Source organism: Protopterus annectens, chromosome 2.part1 (assembly GCF_019279795.1).
Source record: "Protopterus annectens isolate FY-2018-M chromosome 2.part1, PAN1.0, whole genome shotgun sequence".
Classification (NCBI taxonomy): Eukaryota; Metazoa; Chordata; order Ceratodontiformes; family Protopteridae; genus Protopterus; species Protopterus annectens.
In genome coordinates, this window is record NC_056729.1 from 1,391,622,824 (window position 1) to 1,391,638,197 (window position 15,374).

Sequence of the window (15,374 nt, forward strand, 5' to 3'; positions counted from 1 at the left end):
CCCTGCCAAGAAACGGAAGGTTTGAGTCATCTAATTATCAACACTGCCAAACTTAAGAGGTGTTCCAACATAAAACTGGTACGGCTAGTGTTGACTGGACAAAGGAAGTAACTACAACTTTCAGTGCAGTAAATTATAACCAGTTTTGAATCGTCTCCATTCTACACATATTTCAGTTAATTTGCATCAAGTCTCATGCCATAAACTAGGCAACTGATTGTTGTTTTCGTTACAGTGAATTTTATAGTTTAGAGAATGCCAAGGACAGCAATGTTTATTTATTATTTTCCCTGTTTATTACCTTAAGACAATCCCAGAGTTAATAAATATTACCTGTGGCAGGCACCATTTGTAAAACTACAATCCACTCTGCTACAAGCCCCATGAAGGCTTAGTGTCTCTCCAGTAAGTGTTTTACAACTGTAAATGCCTATTTATGTTGAATTGTATTAGACATTTTACAACTGTATATGTTTATGTTGAATTGTGTTAGACATCTAATATGTTTTATGCTTTATTATTGATGTTACTATGGCATGCTAGCATTTTTGTATGCACCAAGCTGTTTCTAGTATAATAGTATGTATGGTCTATTTGCATAGCTGCACCTTGTTCACTAATGTTATTCATGTAATTGTGTTGTGTGTAGACAGCTCATACTAGTGTCTAAATTATTTCTATACGTTTGTGCTGTTACTGGTGGACAGAATCACATTAGAGAACCACGACAGATTGCTGCTCACTATATTTTTATCTGTGGCTGCATAACTGTCTGGGTTTTTGTTTTCTAATGTTCTTCCAATTGGCTCAGTATCTGCATATACTACGTAGTGGTTCAGGACATTGTCCTGCATGTGGTAGCTATTTGCTCAGTGTGTTTTTTATAATCTTTATAATACATATTTACCATCTCCAAAGTGCTTACTCCTCTCTGTACTCTTCTTTTCTAGACCTAACACCACTCTTAAGTATTCAACTGCGGTACCACCTTTAACATTCTTATAAGAGAAGCACAGTCCGGGTCCGAACTGTCTGCAAACAGCTACAGTTAACTTTGAGTATGCGTCTACCTATTTGAGCCAATCTTCATTTTCCCCTGGAGAGCACTGTGCTTTGGCTATAAGCAGCCCCCCCCCCCCCACCACCACACACATCTTCCACTTTCTCTTATTCCCTTCTGTTAGCAAATAGTATCCATAACTGATCAATACTGTGTGTTTGTTAATTTAAACTATGACCACAGTAGCCTACTGATACAAGATTATCCTGTTTTTCCACCTGAGAAATTAAGAAAAGACTTACAGTTTCAGAGCAGTCCTTGGTCAGTTGTGATTGTTTCTTAACACATACTTGTCTTGCTTTGTGATTGTTTCCAGCCCCTCATACAAGAACCTAACAGGGTCTCTACCCGCTTTGCTCCCCACCCTGCCCCCTATTCCCTCCCGCCCCCAGTGGTCCCACCTTTATTGCACTCAAACTCCTCCCATCTTTCCAATAGCCAACCCAACACTACCTCCTCCATATTCCCTCTACTTTCACACCTCCTCAACTGACATGTACAAGCATACCTTTCCTTTGCTCACTGCATGCACTCTCCTTGCATATCTTACATCCTACCAAAGCTCCATCATTCCCCACTTAATCACTACCACTGTACTACTACTCACACCACCACCCATGTCTCACCCATACTCAGCTCCCCTCCCACCAGCTCAAGAACCATCCCTATGCACCCCCCACATATTCTACCAACTATATTACTCAAATGTAAAGCATCCCTACAACTTAACATAGTAACCCTCCCACCATACCTATTACCCACAGAGCACAATCATAAAGTTTCCGTTATAAACAAACACATTCAAAAACTGAGAAAACTAATAATCTCATGCATATCAAAACTAGCCCTAAGTGGAGACATCCACCCCAACCCTGGCCCTACCATCTCCAACCCCAATCCTCATAATCAGACTAGAAACCACAACTTCTCCCATATTACAGCCAATAGAAAGCCAAGTGACTTCCTTCTACTAAGCCTAAATATTAGAAGTATATCCAACAAAGTCCATGAACTCCATACCACCATTGACTTATACTCCCCAGATATTGTCATCCTGACAGAAACCTGGCTAAAACCTCACATTACCAGTGAGCAAATACTCCCTACAGTTTACGCCATACTAAGAGTAGACCAGCTAAACAAAAAAGGAGGTGGTGTAGCTATAATATTTAAACAGCATCTAAACATCCAGATCTTAAAATCATCAGCTCCACAAATAGGCAATGAAGAAATAATATATACCAACCTCAAAATTAACCAAAACAAAACCATCAACATAATTGGATGCTACTTCCCACCTGGCCAAAACATCCCTCCACTAGAAAACCTCCTCAGCTGGTCTACCCACCATCTCCCCCAAGAAACTATCATCTTAGGTGATTTCAATATTGACTGGCAATCCTGTTCTGGCAACAATCCAACCCATCATGTACACCTTCATGGCTTCAACCAACTAGTCCAGTCACCAACAAGGATAAATAAAAACTCCAGCAAGCACACTACCCTGGATTGGATACTAGTCAGTAAGAACCCCAGTCATATATAACAGGCTGCTTATCAGATAGCCTCAGTGATCACTCCCCAACATTCCTACTCAAAAATACCTGTACCAAGCTAAACCTGTCATCTATCGTCAAATGCGTAAAAAATAAACTTTAACCCACTCACATTCATCTCATCCCTCAAAGAATGTAACTGGCATGCCCTAAAGTACCTCAGTCTAGATGACGCAGTTGAATTTTTTAATACTACCTTCCTGAACATCCTTAATTACCATGCCCCCATAAGATTTTCCAGAACCAAAGCACAACCCTCCCCATGGCTACAGAAAACCACTAAGTCAGAAATGAAAAACAGGGATAAAGCCTGGGAGCACTGGCACAAAACCAAAACCCCCGCAGCTAGACAAACATTCCTAGAACTACGCAATAGAGTCAAAAAGCTAATAAAACGGGACAAATTTCAATGCTACCAGTCTGCCCTAGACTCCTCACAACACAGCCCCAAACAATTCTGGTCCTCCATAAACTCCATCCTCCACCCAGGTAAAGTCAGTACCCCTCCTCCTAACATCCCTCACTCCTCAGAAAATATTGCTACCTCATTCAACACACACTTCACCCAAACCATAGTATCACTAGCTAAACAACACAACCCCCCTCCCCTCCAACCCACACCTTCAACTAGTAATCTCCCACTGCCTTCTCTTTTTCTCCTGTACCTACCTCCAACATAAAAACTCTTAACTAAACTTAAACCCACCAAATTAGCAGCAGACAACCTCCCAAGTGAATACCTACAAATTGCAGCTGATGCTCTGGCCTACCCAGTATCCATCTTGATTAACCGATCTCTGTCAGAAAGTTACGTTCCCACATTGTGGAAAGTCTCACATATAATTCTCCTCCACAAAGGCGGACCCTCTGCAGAACTAACCAATTACTGCCCCATAGCTATTCTCTCTCCACTCTCCAAAATACTAGAGAGATGCATACACTCTCAGGTCTCACACTACCTCCTTACTAACAACCTCCTTTCCAGTACTCAACATGGTTTCCGACCAAACCATAGCACCACCACTGCCTTACTCTCCTTTACTAACACTATCCTTCAGCATAAAAACAATGGCTATCTCTCCTCTGCTACTTTCCTAGACCTATCTAAAGCATTTGACATGGTCCCACACAAACAACTTATCTCTGTCCTCAATAACCTATCCTTCTCACAATCAGTCACCAACTGGTTTCAGAGTTACCTGTCTGACCGCCAACAATCCGTTGTATGGCAGAATGACATATCTCCCCAACTACCTGTCTCCATAGGGGTTCCCCAAGGATCCATCACTGGACCCCTACTTTTCTCTGTTTACACCAATAATCTAGCCTCTGCCACCAAACATGGCACACTCATCCAATACGCAGATAGCTCAACCATCATCTGCTCAGCCCAGTCCCTACCCAAACTGCAAAAAGTCACACAGGAAGCCTTTTCCTCTGTTGAAACATGGTTATCCGATGCCCAATTAATACTCAACCCAAACAAAACTAAACTACTCATTTCCAACCCACCAAACATACTCAAAACAACTTTCACTTTAACATCACAGCAAAAGACAACACCACTATATACCCAACTGAACACACCAAATTGCTAGGAGTGGAAATAGACAATAAACTAAAATTTGACATTCACATATCCATGACCATAAAAAAAGTCCACAAAAAACTAGGAGCATTATACAGAAATAAACAATTTCTCACCAAAGCAGCAAAGATTTCAATAGCAAATTCCCACCCTACTTTATGCCTCTCCAGTATATACCAACCTAAGGCAATGTGATCTAAACAAGCTAGAGACCTGCTACAACAAAATCGCCAGATTCGCCACAGGGGCATCCTACCGTAGTCACCACTGTCTCTCACTTGCTGAACTGGGCTGGCTTGAACTCCCTCACCTCCTTCAGTGGTATCAACTCTCAGTCGCCCACAAACTAGTAAACCATCCACTAAATGTCCCATCCCTCCAGAATCTACTCCAACCCTATCGCACCACCAGACCACTAAGATCCAGCAGCAAAAATCACTTGCAGATCACTAAAGACAATAACTCTGCTGGTGAAGCACTATTCTCTTGCGCCATAGCCAAATGATGGAACTCACTCCCACCCACAATTACCTCCGTACCATCATGCACCAACTTCAAAACTTTATTAAAAGCGCACCTAAAAACATGCTGGCTATGCCCTTGCAACTCCCACTCTAATATCATCCACCCCATCCAACTACTACCTTTCTTTCACCTCCACTAACTACCTTGATGATAGCAAGCTCAGATGCTCATAAGCCTAGTACTTATTATACAGCAGGAACTTCTCATTGTTACATTTGTTAATGCCTGTTATGTACTTCACAGATAAAGAGTCTAGTTGTCTACTGATGTACTATGTTCTTCATCTGTAAATATGTTGTAAGTAATTTCTATGTTAAATTGTTAATCGCTATGTAATCCTATGTAACTACTGTCTGTTTATTTTACTGTGGAGATTTTCTCCCCGGGCCTCCGCTGAAAATGGATCCACGTCCAGTCGGACACTCCCGGTCAACAAATTTAAATAAATAAATAAAATAAAATAAATAATAAAATAAAGGTTAGAAATTTGCAGCACATGAAAATATGAAACATTCATATTAATACAGTATCTGTTAGCATCATTTCCTACATTCTTGTTCTTAATCTTACTTTTTAGAAAGTAAGCCTGGTCCAATAATGATAAAATAAACTCTGAAAGAAAATGTTAAAGAAATACTACTTACTCTGTTGGCAATAGTAATGGCTCTGAAGGTGGCTTCTGCCTCAATCTGTCAAAAAAAAAAAATAATGTTTTAGACTTCAAAATCTGCACTGGTAGATCAAGTATACTGGCAAACCAGATCTACACAAGCTAAACCTGAAGAACCTTATGGTAAAACTACTATATTTTTGCATATGTCCAGGACAGATGATATCACATAAATACATACAAGCAATGAGTTCAAACAGAGAAGCATTAATCAAGGGGATGTGAAACATAGTTAAACTACTAGTTAAACCACAGTCTGTTTTAAATACTTTTTGACTTTTTTAAACTAAAGCTGTTTAGAAAGAAGTGCTTCTAGCCAGTGCAATTTTGTAAACACAGACGTTATTAATGAGTAACAAGCAAATACTTTTAATGTTACTTATAAGTACAATTTTGTTTATATGCTCCATTTTTTTAAATGTGGCACCTTATATTCATTCAGATGCCCTATTCCTTAGGGAGTTTCAATTTATTGTCTAGATAATAAAATACTAGCACCAACTATTATTTTTGTGAAGTCAATGTGCTTAAACATGCTACTTCTTGTATACCTGGATTTGATTTTAATATTTTTCACACAGGATCATAGAAAGTTAGTAGACTAATGGCCCTAGGGCCCTTGCAAGCCTAGCCAAGTTCTAACCTTATTTCCATGATCAGCACCTATTTCCCCTGTTCAACAGGGACACAGGTGGAACCCCTGGGGTGAATTTATGGTTACCCATCCAATCGTCCAGGCTGCATTTGAAGAGGGCGAATGAGGTGCTCTGTTTGACTTGAAGTGGGAGTCTGTTCCAAAGGTGTGGTAACCTCTGGGAGATAACTCTGTCCCTCCAGCAGATTCTATTAATGTCACATACCAGGTTAAAGTCTTTAGAGCGAGTAGCCCGTGTACCATTTGAGTTGTGGATATGCAGCATTTCCAGTAAAGCAGGGTCACAGATTGCCTTATATCCAAGGCAGAGATAGCTAGATAGCCTCTCAGTAGTCTGCATGAAACAGAATAAAGTGACAGCGACTTCAGATGATCCACATAGGACAGCTGCTGAAGACCTTGAATTTTCCTTGTGAGGAACCTTTGTTGTCTTTCCAATTTCTGCAGGTGCATGGAAAGGTACATACCAAAAGGGGAATTGTACTCAATTATTGGCCTGATGAGGGAAGAGTACAGGGAAGTGATAACTTATTTTTTTGGAGGCAATGTCCTTATTTATGAGATGAGAAATATAGAATGCCCTTCTTACCACTGTGGAGACATGGTGGTCAAAGACATGGTTGCTGTCAACCTGTGTGCCCAGGTCTCTCACCACTGAGGGCATACTTAAGGTGTTGCTGTTGATGTAGTAGTTAGCAGGAATATTGCCCTTACCGAAAGGGATGATACTACATTTTTTGCATGGAGTTTAAGGCCATGACTTTGGCACCAATCATTTGTGGGTGTAAGGCCCTCTTGTAGGATATTGACATCATTTGGAAATTCTATGACTGCTCCCAGTTTGCAGTCATCAGCAAAATTTGTCAGCCACAGAACTTCCGTTTTTGCTTGTACTTTGGAGAAATAGATTCTAAACAGTAGATGTCCCAGGACTGATCCCTGCGGAACACCACTGGTTACAGGTCTGCTGTTGGAGGTGGATTTCCCTATTTTGACTATATGGGTTCTATAAGTGAGCCAGTTAGCAACCCATCTAACAATATAAGGGTTGATACCTAGCTGGGTGAGTCTGTCAATGATGCCTGGGTGGAGAATAGTGTCAAAACTCCTTGGATAATTCTAAGTAGGCTGTATGCATAGATTTCCCCTCATCCAGGGCCTTGGTGACTGTCTTGAAGAAGTACACCAGGTTTAACAGGCAGAATCTCCCTTTGGCAAATACAAACGGAGTAGGGTCAAGTGTTTGCAGATTACCTATATATTTGTTAAAGTCCATGATGACTTGCTCCATGGACTTGCAAATAAGGCTAGTCAGGCTAATAGGTCCATAGTTCCCAGGGTCACTAGAAGCACCACCTTTGTGCAAGGGAATAAGAGTGGTCATTTTCCATTCAGTTGAGAAGAAGCTGGTGCTTAGACTATCCAAAACAATAAGCAGTGTAATAGGTGGCTTATTTAAGTGCTTAGACTATGACTGAAAAAATGGTGTTGCTAATTCTTGTTGGAGCCCATGTAGGAGACAGACTGGGATGTTATCAGGTCCCATAGATGCTGTGTTTTTGGCCTTAGAGAGAGTATTTATGACCTGCTCTTTAGAGATAAAAGCTAGGGGACAGGTGGTATGGATGTCATGAGGTACTTGTGGCAGAGACAGGGGAGTGAAGTTTTCACAGAACCTGTCGGCCAACAGGTTAGCTATGTCCACAGGCTCGGTGTATGTGGCATCATTAACTATCAGTTTGGCACAAATCTGGGCCTTTCTTTTTAGGTTATGGATGTAACTAAAGAATGGCTTATGGTTATCTTTAGTTGAGAAAGCTAATTTGGATTCATAGTTTGCTTTGGAGGACTTCACAAGAAGTCTTATCCTCTTGTTTAAGCTGAGGAGGGAGCATTTCCAGTTTAGGGCTCGTTCCCTCTTACTCTTAGATAGCAATTTCTTCCTCTTATTGTAAAGCCTGTTAAAGGCAGTTGTCCACCAGCCAGGTTTGCTCTTCCTTGAGTAGCTTGTTTTGGCCCTATCAGGTATGGCCAAGTCAATGCAGTTATACAGGTATTTGGATAAAGCATTGGTGTAGAACTCGGCATAGTTACCAGTTCCATCTCAGGGGTGAAGTGCAAGTTATTTATACCATCCTGTAAGAGGTTATAATCTGCTTTGGAGAAGTTTTTTAGTTCATTTGCTGCTGGGGGGGGGGCAGTCAGGTGCAATAGTTGCTTCAAATGAGACTGATCTGTGCTCAGCTCTCACCAGGGAAGACCTCACAGTGGGGGTGCTACAGTGATCCCCCATATTAGTAAGCACCAGATCCAGGATGTTGGCACCCCTTGTGGGGGGTGCCAACCAGCTAATGCAGGGCATTGGAGTTAATTAAGTTGAGGAAGGTTTGAGCAAGTGAGTTTGAGCATGAGTAATTTACCCAATCAATGGAGGGGTAGTTAAAGTCACCCAAAATCATGGTGTTCAGATGCATACTGATAGATGCAAGTAGATCCAAATAGGCAGAGTGGGTGTTCTAATTTTTGGAGGGTGTCCTGTAGCTGTCAATGACTTGAATAGATGTCCTATCAGCAGTTAATTGCACCTTAAGTATCTCCAGGGAATCATACTGTTTAACCAATCTGGAGGTGTATTTATCATTAATGAATATTGATACACTGCCTCTTTAGTTTTCACGCCTTCAAGTTTGTGGTCTGAATGTGTGGAAGGAGGTGTAACCCAGTATGGCTGGGGTGCTCTCCACAGCCTTGAACCGGGTCTCCATGACTGCACATATGTCTGCGTCTTCCAAGGTGAGGATTGCATTCCAATGAGTGCAGTTTCGTGTTAAGACTCCTAGAATTTAGCCTCATAACCTTGAGGTTGTTTTTAGATGGAGTTATTACATCAGGAATTTTGTCCTTGAGACACTGCCTAAAAAAGGCACTAGGGGGTGGCAACAGCCTTAGCCAGTAGCTGAAATCCCAGGAGTGATAGAGGAAGACAACCTCTGGCAAAGCATCGAGGTCTGTCGATCATGTCATCCCAGGCTGACATATACTGGATCCCCTTAGAATGACACCAGAAACTAAGCTAGTTACTAAAGTCAACCATTTTCTGTTTGTATTGAGGCTTCAAGGTAAAATGCTGCTTAATGCTAGGGACTTACCTGCCTGAGACACATGGTCTGAGATCTGTCATGTCTCTCTTCATATAGTCCAGAGGTACATCTCAAATCGTTCACACCAACATCGACTATGACGGAGTCATAACAGTACCTGGAGACTATATAACTGAGCAGGTTGTGTAACCAGACCAGAGTTCTTGTGTCACCCATATAAAGCAGGCACTAATAACATTGGGACTTACTTACCCAATGTATACAAATACATAAATATAAAGGGCTATGAATACTGCAGCGTGTGTGAAATTAACACCACTGTTACAATAAGCTCACTGGCAGTGTCTTCCGCCTAGACTATGAAAAATCTTTTATTTTCCCTTTTTAACCCCCCCCCCCCGCAACCAAAAAAAAAAGAACAAATATTTTGCAAACAGAACTGTAAAGCAAATAAAAAAATGAAGGTCAACCACCACAGCAGTAAAAAAGAAAAAACTTATTTTATTAATAGGTTAGTGCTTTCGTGGGGCTACCACTTCTTCAGACCATATAAAGCAACAAGAAACACAATCATTATAAATTAAAATAAACAACCAATAAAAGCACACCATGGAAAATCATTACAAATCCAGCCAATAAAAAAGGGGGATCACTAAATGAATCACTGACTCCCCTTTAGGACTGGCTTAAGGGGTAGACTGCTATTCAGTCCAGGTACCAGGTATTCTGTGTGCTTGAAGGGCAACAATCCATTTAAGCGCCACTTTTTCAATAGAATTGATAAAATGTCCACCTCTAATATTAGGTGAAAGCAGCTGCAGAACCCTGAAGCTAAACCTGCTATGTCCTGAACAAGCGAAAGCATGAAATGCTAATGTACTGGTCAACACTGACTTACGTATACAAATAATGTAAAATAAAACAGAGACGCAGACAGCTGTAAAATCCAGGATAGGCCTTTACTGAGTGCAAAACACAAGCACTTTCACAATCTAGCTTCTTCAGGTGTAACAAAGCACTTAAAACAGACACACCTATATACTCACTGCATATCACATGTCTGAAGTCATATGACTAAGCATCACTAAAGCAAATCCTTTAAAGCTATACTAACATGAATTATATTCTAACTAACTGGATGTAAAAGACAATATTTATACAAGACAATGATAAAAATTACAATGACAAAAAATACTATATTCCTTCCTAAATAAATGCATATAAATATATAAACATTATATATCAATAAATAATATATTTTAATAACCAATTCCTAACCTGCAAAAAACAAATAAATAATTCATATGTCAAAGTTTCATATATAAAAACATATATACATAAACCTATGACTTTATCTGTGAAGAGGCCTCATTTTAAGTTTCGGTCTCAGGGGAATACATTCATTTAGGCCATGTCCTTCTGTACCCATCAATTTAGTTATCCACATGGCTTCTACGCTTTCTGTCCTGTTGCAGATATCTCCCCTTCTTATATTCTCCTGCAACAGGGCTATGACTCTGAATCTAAAAATGTGGGTCATATCAGTATTCATAACGTGTCTGGCTAAAGCATTCACCTTATTACCCTTCCTAATATTATAGACATGCTCTCTGATGCGTTCCTTTAAACTCCTATCTGTCTTCCCAACATAGAATTTGGCACATACACAGCAATTGGCTAAGTAAACTACATGTCGGCTCAGACAGTCAGCTCTAATGTCAAAATGAAAATCTCGATCCAAATCTGGATGGTAAAAGCGATCACTAGTGTCTATATACTGGCACCAATTGCAACTGCCACAAGGTCTCGTCCCTCCTCTACCATTAGCGATCACTCTACAGTTCTTTGGAGACGTTTCAGTGGGTGTTCTCTTTTTGGCAGGTTGTTTTTTATTCTACTGACTTACGTATGCTGTTAATGTGCTCCAAGATACGTTCCCTAAATTGGCATGTGGTCTTACCCACATAAAAACAGGAACATGTACAGCAAGTGGCCAGATAAACTAAGTTACTACTCCTACAATTGACAAAGAATCTAGGTGAAAAAACCCACCCAGAAACAGGATAGCTATAAACTGTCTGAGGCAATAAAATTGCAAGCTCTGTAGCCAAGGCAGGGAAAGGTACCCATCCTACCTAATGCTGCACTATCAACGGAAGGTCCATAGCAGAGCATCCTTTTAAGGGACATATTATTTCTGAACACAAAACGTGGTTCTGTGCTGATCAAGTTCTTAATATTGTTGTCATTCATCAAAATTGCCACTTCTTCCTTACAACCTCACAAAACTATTGTACATTACTGGAATAGGTTCATAGGTTCATGGGTTCATAGGTTTATACTAGGCTATCTGCCCTAAGGCATTTATAAGCCTAGCCCAGAGTTTTTGTGGCTTACGCCACCCCTTATGTTAAACAATACTGTGCCCATTAGTTTGTTGTGCCTCTGTCAGCAGTGACACAGAGATGATTCCCGGGGTAAACCTACGATCTCCCATCCACCGGTCAAGATTTCTCTTGAAGAGAGCCAGCGAGGTGCTCTGCCTCACATGGACCGGGATTTTATTCCACAACATAGGGAGTCTCTGGGTGACAAATCTATCCCTCCAGCATGTCCTATTTATATCCGTGCTAAGGTTTAAGTCGCTTGCTCTAGTGGATCTGGTAGATTTGGATTTTTTGAGGTGGAGCATGTCCATTAATTCCGGGTTGGACATGGCCTTGTATGTCAGGCACAGGTCACCTCTGAGCAGACGGTATGCGACTGAATAGAGCTGGAGTTTCTTCAGTCTGGCAGCATATGACAGATTTTGGAGTCCCTTTATCCTTTTAGTGAGGAACTTTTGGGGTCTCTCCAATTGCTGCAGGTGTCGGGTGAGATACATCCCGAATGGGGCATTGTACTCGATCATTGGTCTGATAAGTGAAGAGTACAGGTGAACAATAACCTCACTTGATCTGGATGTGAATCCCTTCATGATCAGGTGGGCAATGTAGAAGGTTTTTCTAACAACTTTAGCAATGTGAGTGTCAAAAGAAAGGCCACTGTCAACCTGGGTCCCCAGGTCCCTGATAACCTCTTCTGTGCTTAGTGGATTGCCACCTATATGGTAGCTTGGGGTTACCTTGTTTTTCCCGAAGGGTATGACTATACATTTTTTGGCATTTAACTTCAGGCCATGGCTCTGGCACCAGCTATCAGTTTCCGTGAGACCCCTCTGAAGGATATCTGTGTCCGATGTACTTTCCACTATGGCTCCCAGTTTGCAGTCATCTGCAAACTTTGTCAGCCATAGTCCTCCTATGTTAGCCTGTACTTCTGAGAAGTAGATGCCGAACAACAGGGGCCAAGGACTGAGCCCTGTGGGACACCACTTGTGACCGGCTTGGAGTCTGACATGGCGCCAGCTACTCTAACCCTGTGGGTTCTGTCCTTTAGCCAGTTTGCAACCCATCTTGTGACATATGGGTTTACATTTAAGCTGGTAAGTTTCTCTATAATACCCGAGTGGGGTATTGTGTCGAAAGCTTTTGCAAGGTCAAGGTAGGCTGTATGGACTGCCTTTCCCTCATCAATGGCCTTGGTGACTGTTTCGAAGAAGTCGACCAAGTTCAAAAGGCATGATCTGCCCTTGACAAAGCCAAACTGGGTCGGGTCTAATGTCTGCAAGTCCCCTATGTCTTTGTTTATGAGTTCCATTATGATCCTCTCCATAGCTTTGCAGACCAGGCTTGTTAAGCTTATGGGGCGGTAATTACCAGGGTCCGTAGAGGCACCGCCTTTGTGGAGTGGGACCACAGTTGCCATACGCCACTCCTTGGGCACGTATCCTGTGGTAAGGCTAAGATTAAACAGCTACCTTATGTGTGGGTTTAGTTCCTCATTGAGTTTGTGTAGCACACAGCCGGGGGACACCATCTAGTCCCATTGATGCTGTGTTTTTAGCTTTAGAGAGAGCAGCTTTCACCTGCGCAGTGGAGATGTCTGGGAGGCTGCACTCCGCTGGGATAGTTATCTCTCCTTTTGGGGGGGAGAGGGGGGTGAAGTTTGCACTGAACCTGTCTGCCAGTATGTTGGCAATGTCTGTGTGTTCAGTGATTTTTGTATCATTTTGGACTAATTCTGAGCATATCTGGGAGTTTCCACCCAGGTTTCTAACATAGCTGAAGAAGGCCTTATGATGGTCTTTTGAATCTATGGCAATTTTTCTCTCAAAGTTGGCCTTGGATGATTTTATGAGTGCTCATATTTTTTTACTAATAATGATCAAAGGTGTCTTCTCTTTTATGGATTTTGCTCTATCATGTAACAGCTTTCTCCTCTTATTGTAAAGTTTGTTTATGGCTGGGGTCCACCAGACTGGACGTTTGCCCTTGGTGGAAAGATTCTTGGTTTTATTAGGGATTGCCTGATTCATGCAGTCCTGGAGGTGTTTGTAGAAGGCATTTGTAAGGGCTTCCGCAGCTTGGGTTGTGGTTTCCACTGGCTCAGGGGCCTTGAAGGATACCACACCAGTCTTGAGTAGTGTGAAGTTTGCTTTAGAGAAGTTCTTCACTGTGGTCTTTTTTGTTTGGGGTGGGGGCGGGATGTGGATATCCAGTGAGATTAGTTTATGATCTGATCTCACCAATGAGGGATATACTTCCAGTGTGGAGCATTTTGTCCCCATGTTTGTGATGATGAGATCTAGTATATTTTCTCCTCTTGTGGGAACGGTGACTAGTTGTTCCATGGCATTTGAATTTATGAACTCCAGGAACCTTTGGGCTAGACAGTTTGGGCTTGAGTAATGTTCCCAGTCTATATTCGGGTAGTTGAAGTCACCCAATATAATGGTGTTTGGAGATACATTTATACCCTCCAGTGTCTTCAGGAAGGCTGTGTGGGGTTCCTGAGTTTGAGAGGGTGGCCTGTAGCATGCTACAAATTGTAGAGCAGTTTTGCCAATGGTTAATTGCACCTGGATGGTTTCCGATGCTTAGGCGTTGCCACCAACCTGGAGGTGTGGGTATCCTTGATGAATATGGATACACCCCCTCGTTTTGTGGTGTGGTCCGGGTTTTGGGGCCAGAACGCATGATATGAGGTAAAACCTGATAGTGCCGGGGTGCTCTCAGGAGCCTTGAACCAGGTTTCAGTCACAGCACAGACATCGATGTTCTCCATACTGAGAAGGGCCTCGAGTGCATGCATTTTGAGATTTAGACTTCTGGCATTGAGCAGCATTACCCTTAGTTTCTTCCCATTTTTGTTTTCTAGGGTGGTAGGTTTAGAATTTCAGCCTTGCCTAAAAAAGGCACTATGGGGGTGGCAAGAGCCTTAGCCAATATCCGGATAAGCCTAGGAGGACCGCTCAAATGCTTATGCATGGTATCCCCATTCCTCCTGGTATTACCAGAAAAACAGGGCACTTTTCTATGGCCCCTACACCCACACATTTCAATAAGAGAAGCAGTCACCAGTCCCTCAGAGTAGCCTCTCTGCATAAAATACGCACAAAGTGAAAACATATCCTCATCAAAAAAGTAGTCATCCGTGGATAAACTGGAAATCCTCAAAGATTTACATTTGAGTATATTGGGGAAAATATAGAGAGGGTGCAAACTAGACCCATGCAACATCCTGTTCTTCCAACAATGTTTCCTGTGCATCCTAGTATCGTAACCCTTGTTATTGTTCTTTGATATAGTCACATCCAAGAAGTCAACAGAAACCAAAGAATAATTCATAGTAGACCTCAAAAAGAAGATGAGACTCTAAATAAAAATAAATTGTGACAAATCATGTACCTCCCCATCCCACAGGATAAAATATCATCCTCAAACCTGGCATAGTACCTAATAAAATCAGAAAACCCATTGTTATGGGCAACATCCTCCTCCCACTGAGCCAACACAAGATTTGCATAACTGTTGGTGCAGGTGGTTCCCATCGCAACACCAAGTTTTTGTAAAAAGTGTTTTCCTTCAAACAAGGAAACATTTAGAATAATGTCAAGTAAGATACAGATAATGGTAATCGTGTTGTTAGTGTAGCTACTATGATGAGTCAAAAACATCTGAATGGAGTCCATACCTTCCAAGTTTGGTATAACCGTGAATAGTCTTAATATCCCATGTCACCAAAAGATAGCTTGTCACATCCAAGCCAGTAACAGATTAAACCAGGGAAGAAAGGAAATGTGAACTGTCCCTTAACACAGCTGGTGCTTGAGAGAAC

General features: G+C 41.7%; 1 protein-coding gene across 3 annotated transcripts in view; it reads right to left on the minus strand.

Moving 5' to 3' along the window:
• Positions 1-15,374, minus strand: part of DPYSL5 (dihydropyrimidinase like 5) — a 1,161,038-nt gene that overhangs the window by 553,646 nt on the left and 592,018 nt on the right. For all 3 annotated transcript variants that reach the window (XM_044062869.1, XM_044062871.1, XM_044062870.1), the window contains exon 6: positions 5,374-5,418. In XM_044062869.1, the coding sequence (XP_043918804.1) occupies positions 5,374-5,418 (45 nt within the window). The remainder of the gene's footprint in view (positions 1-5,373; positions 5,419-15,374) is intronic.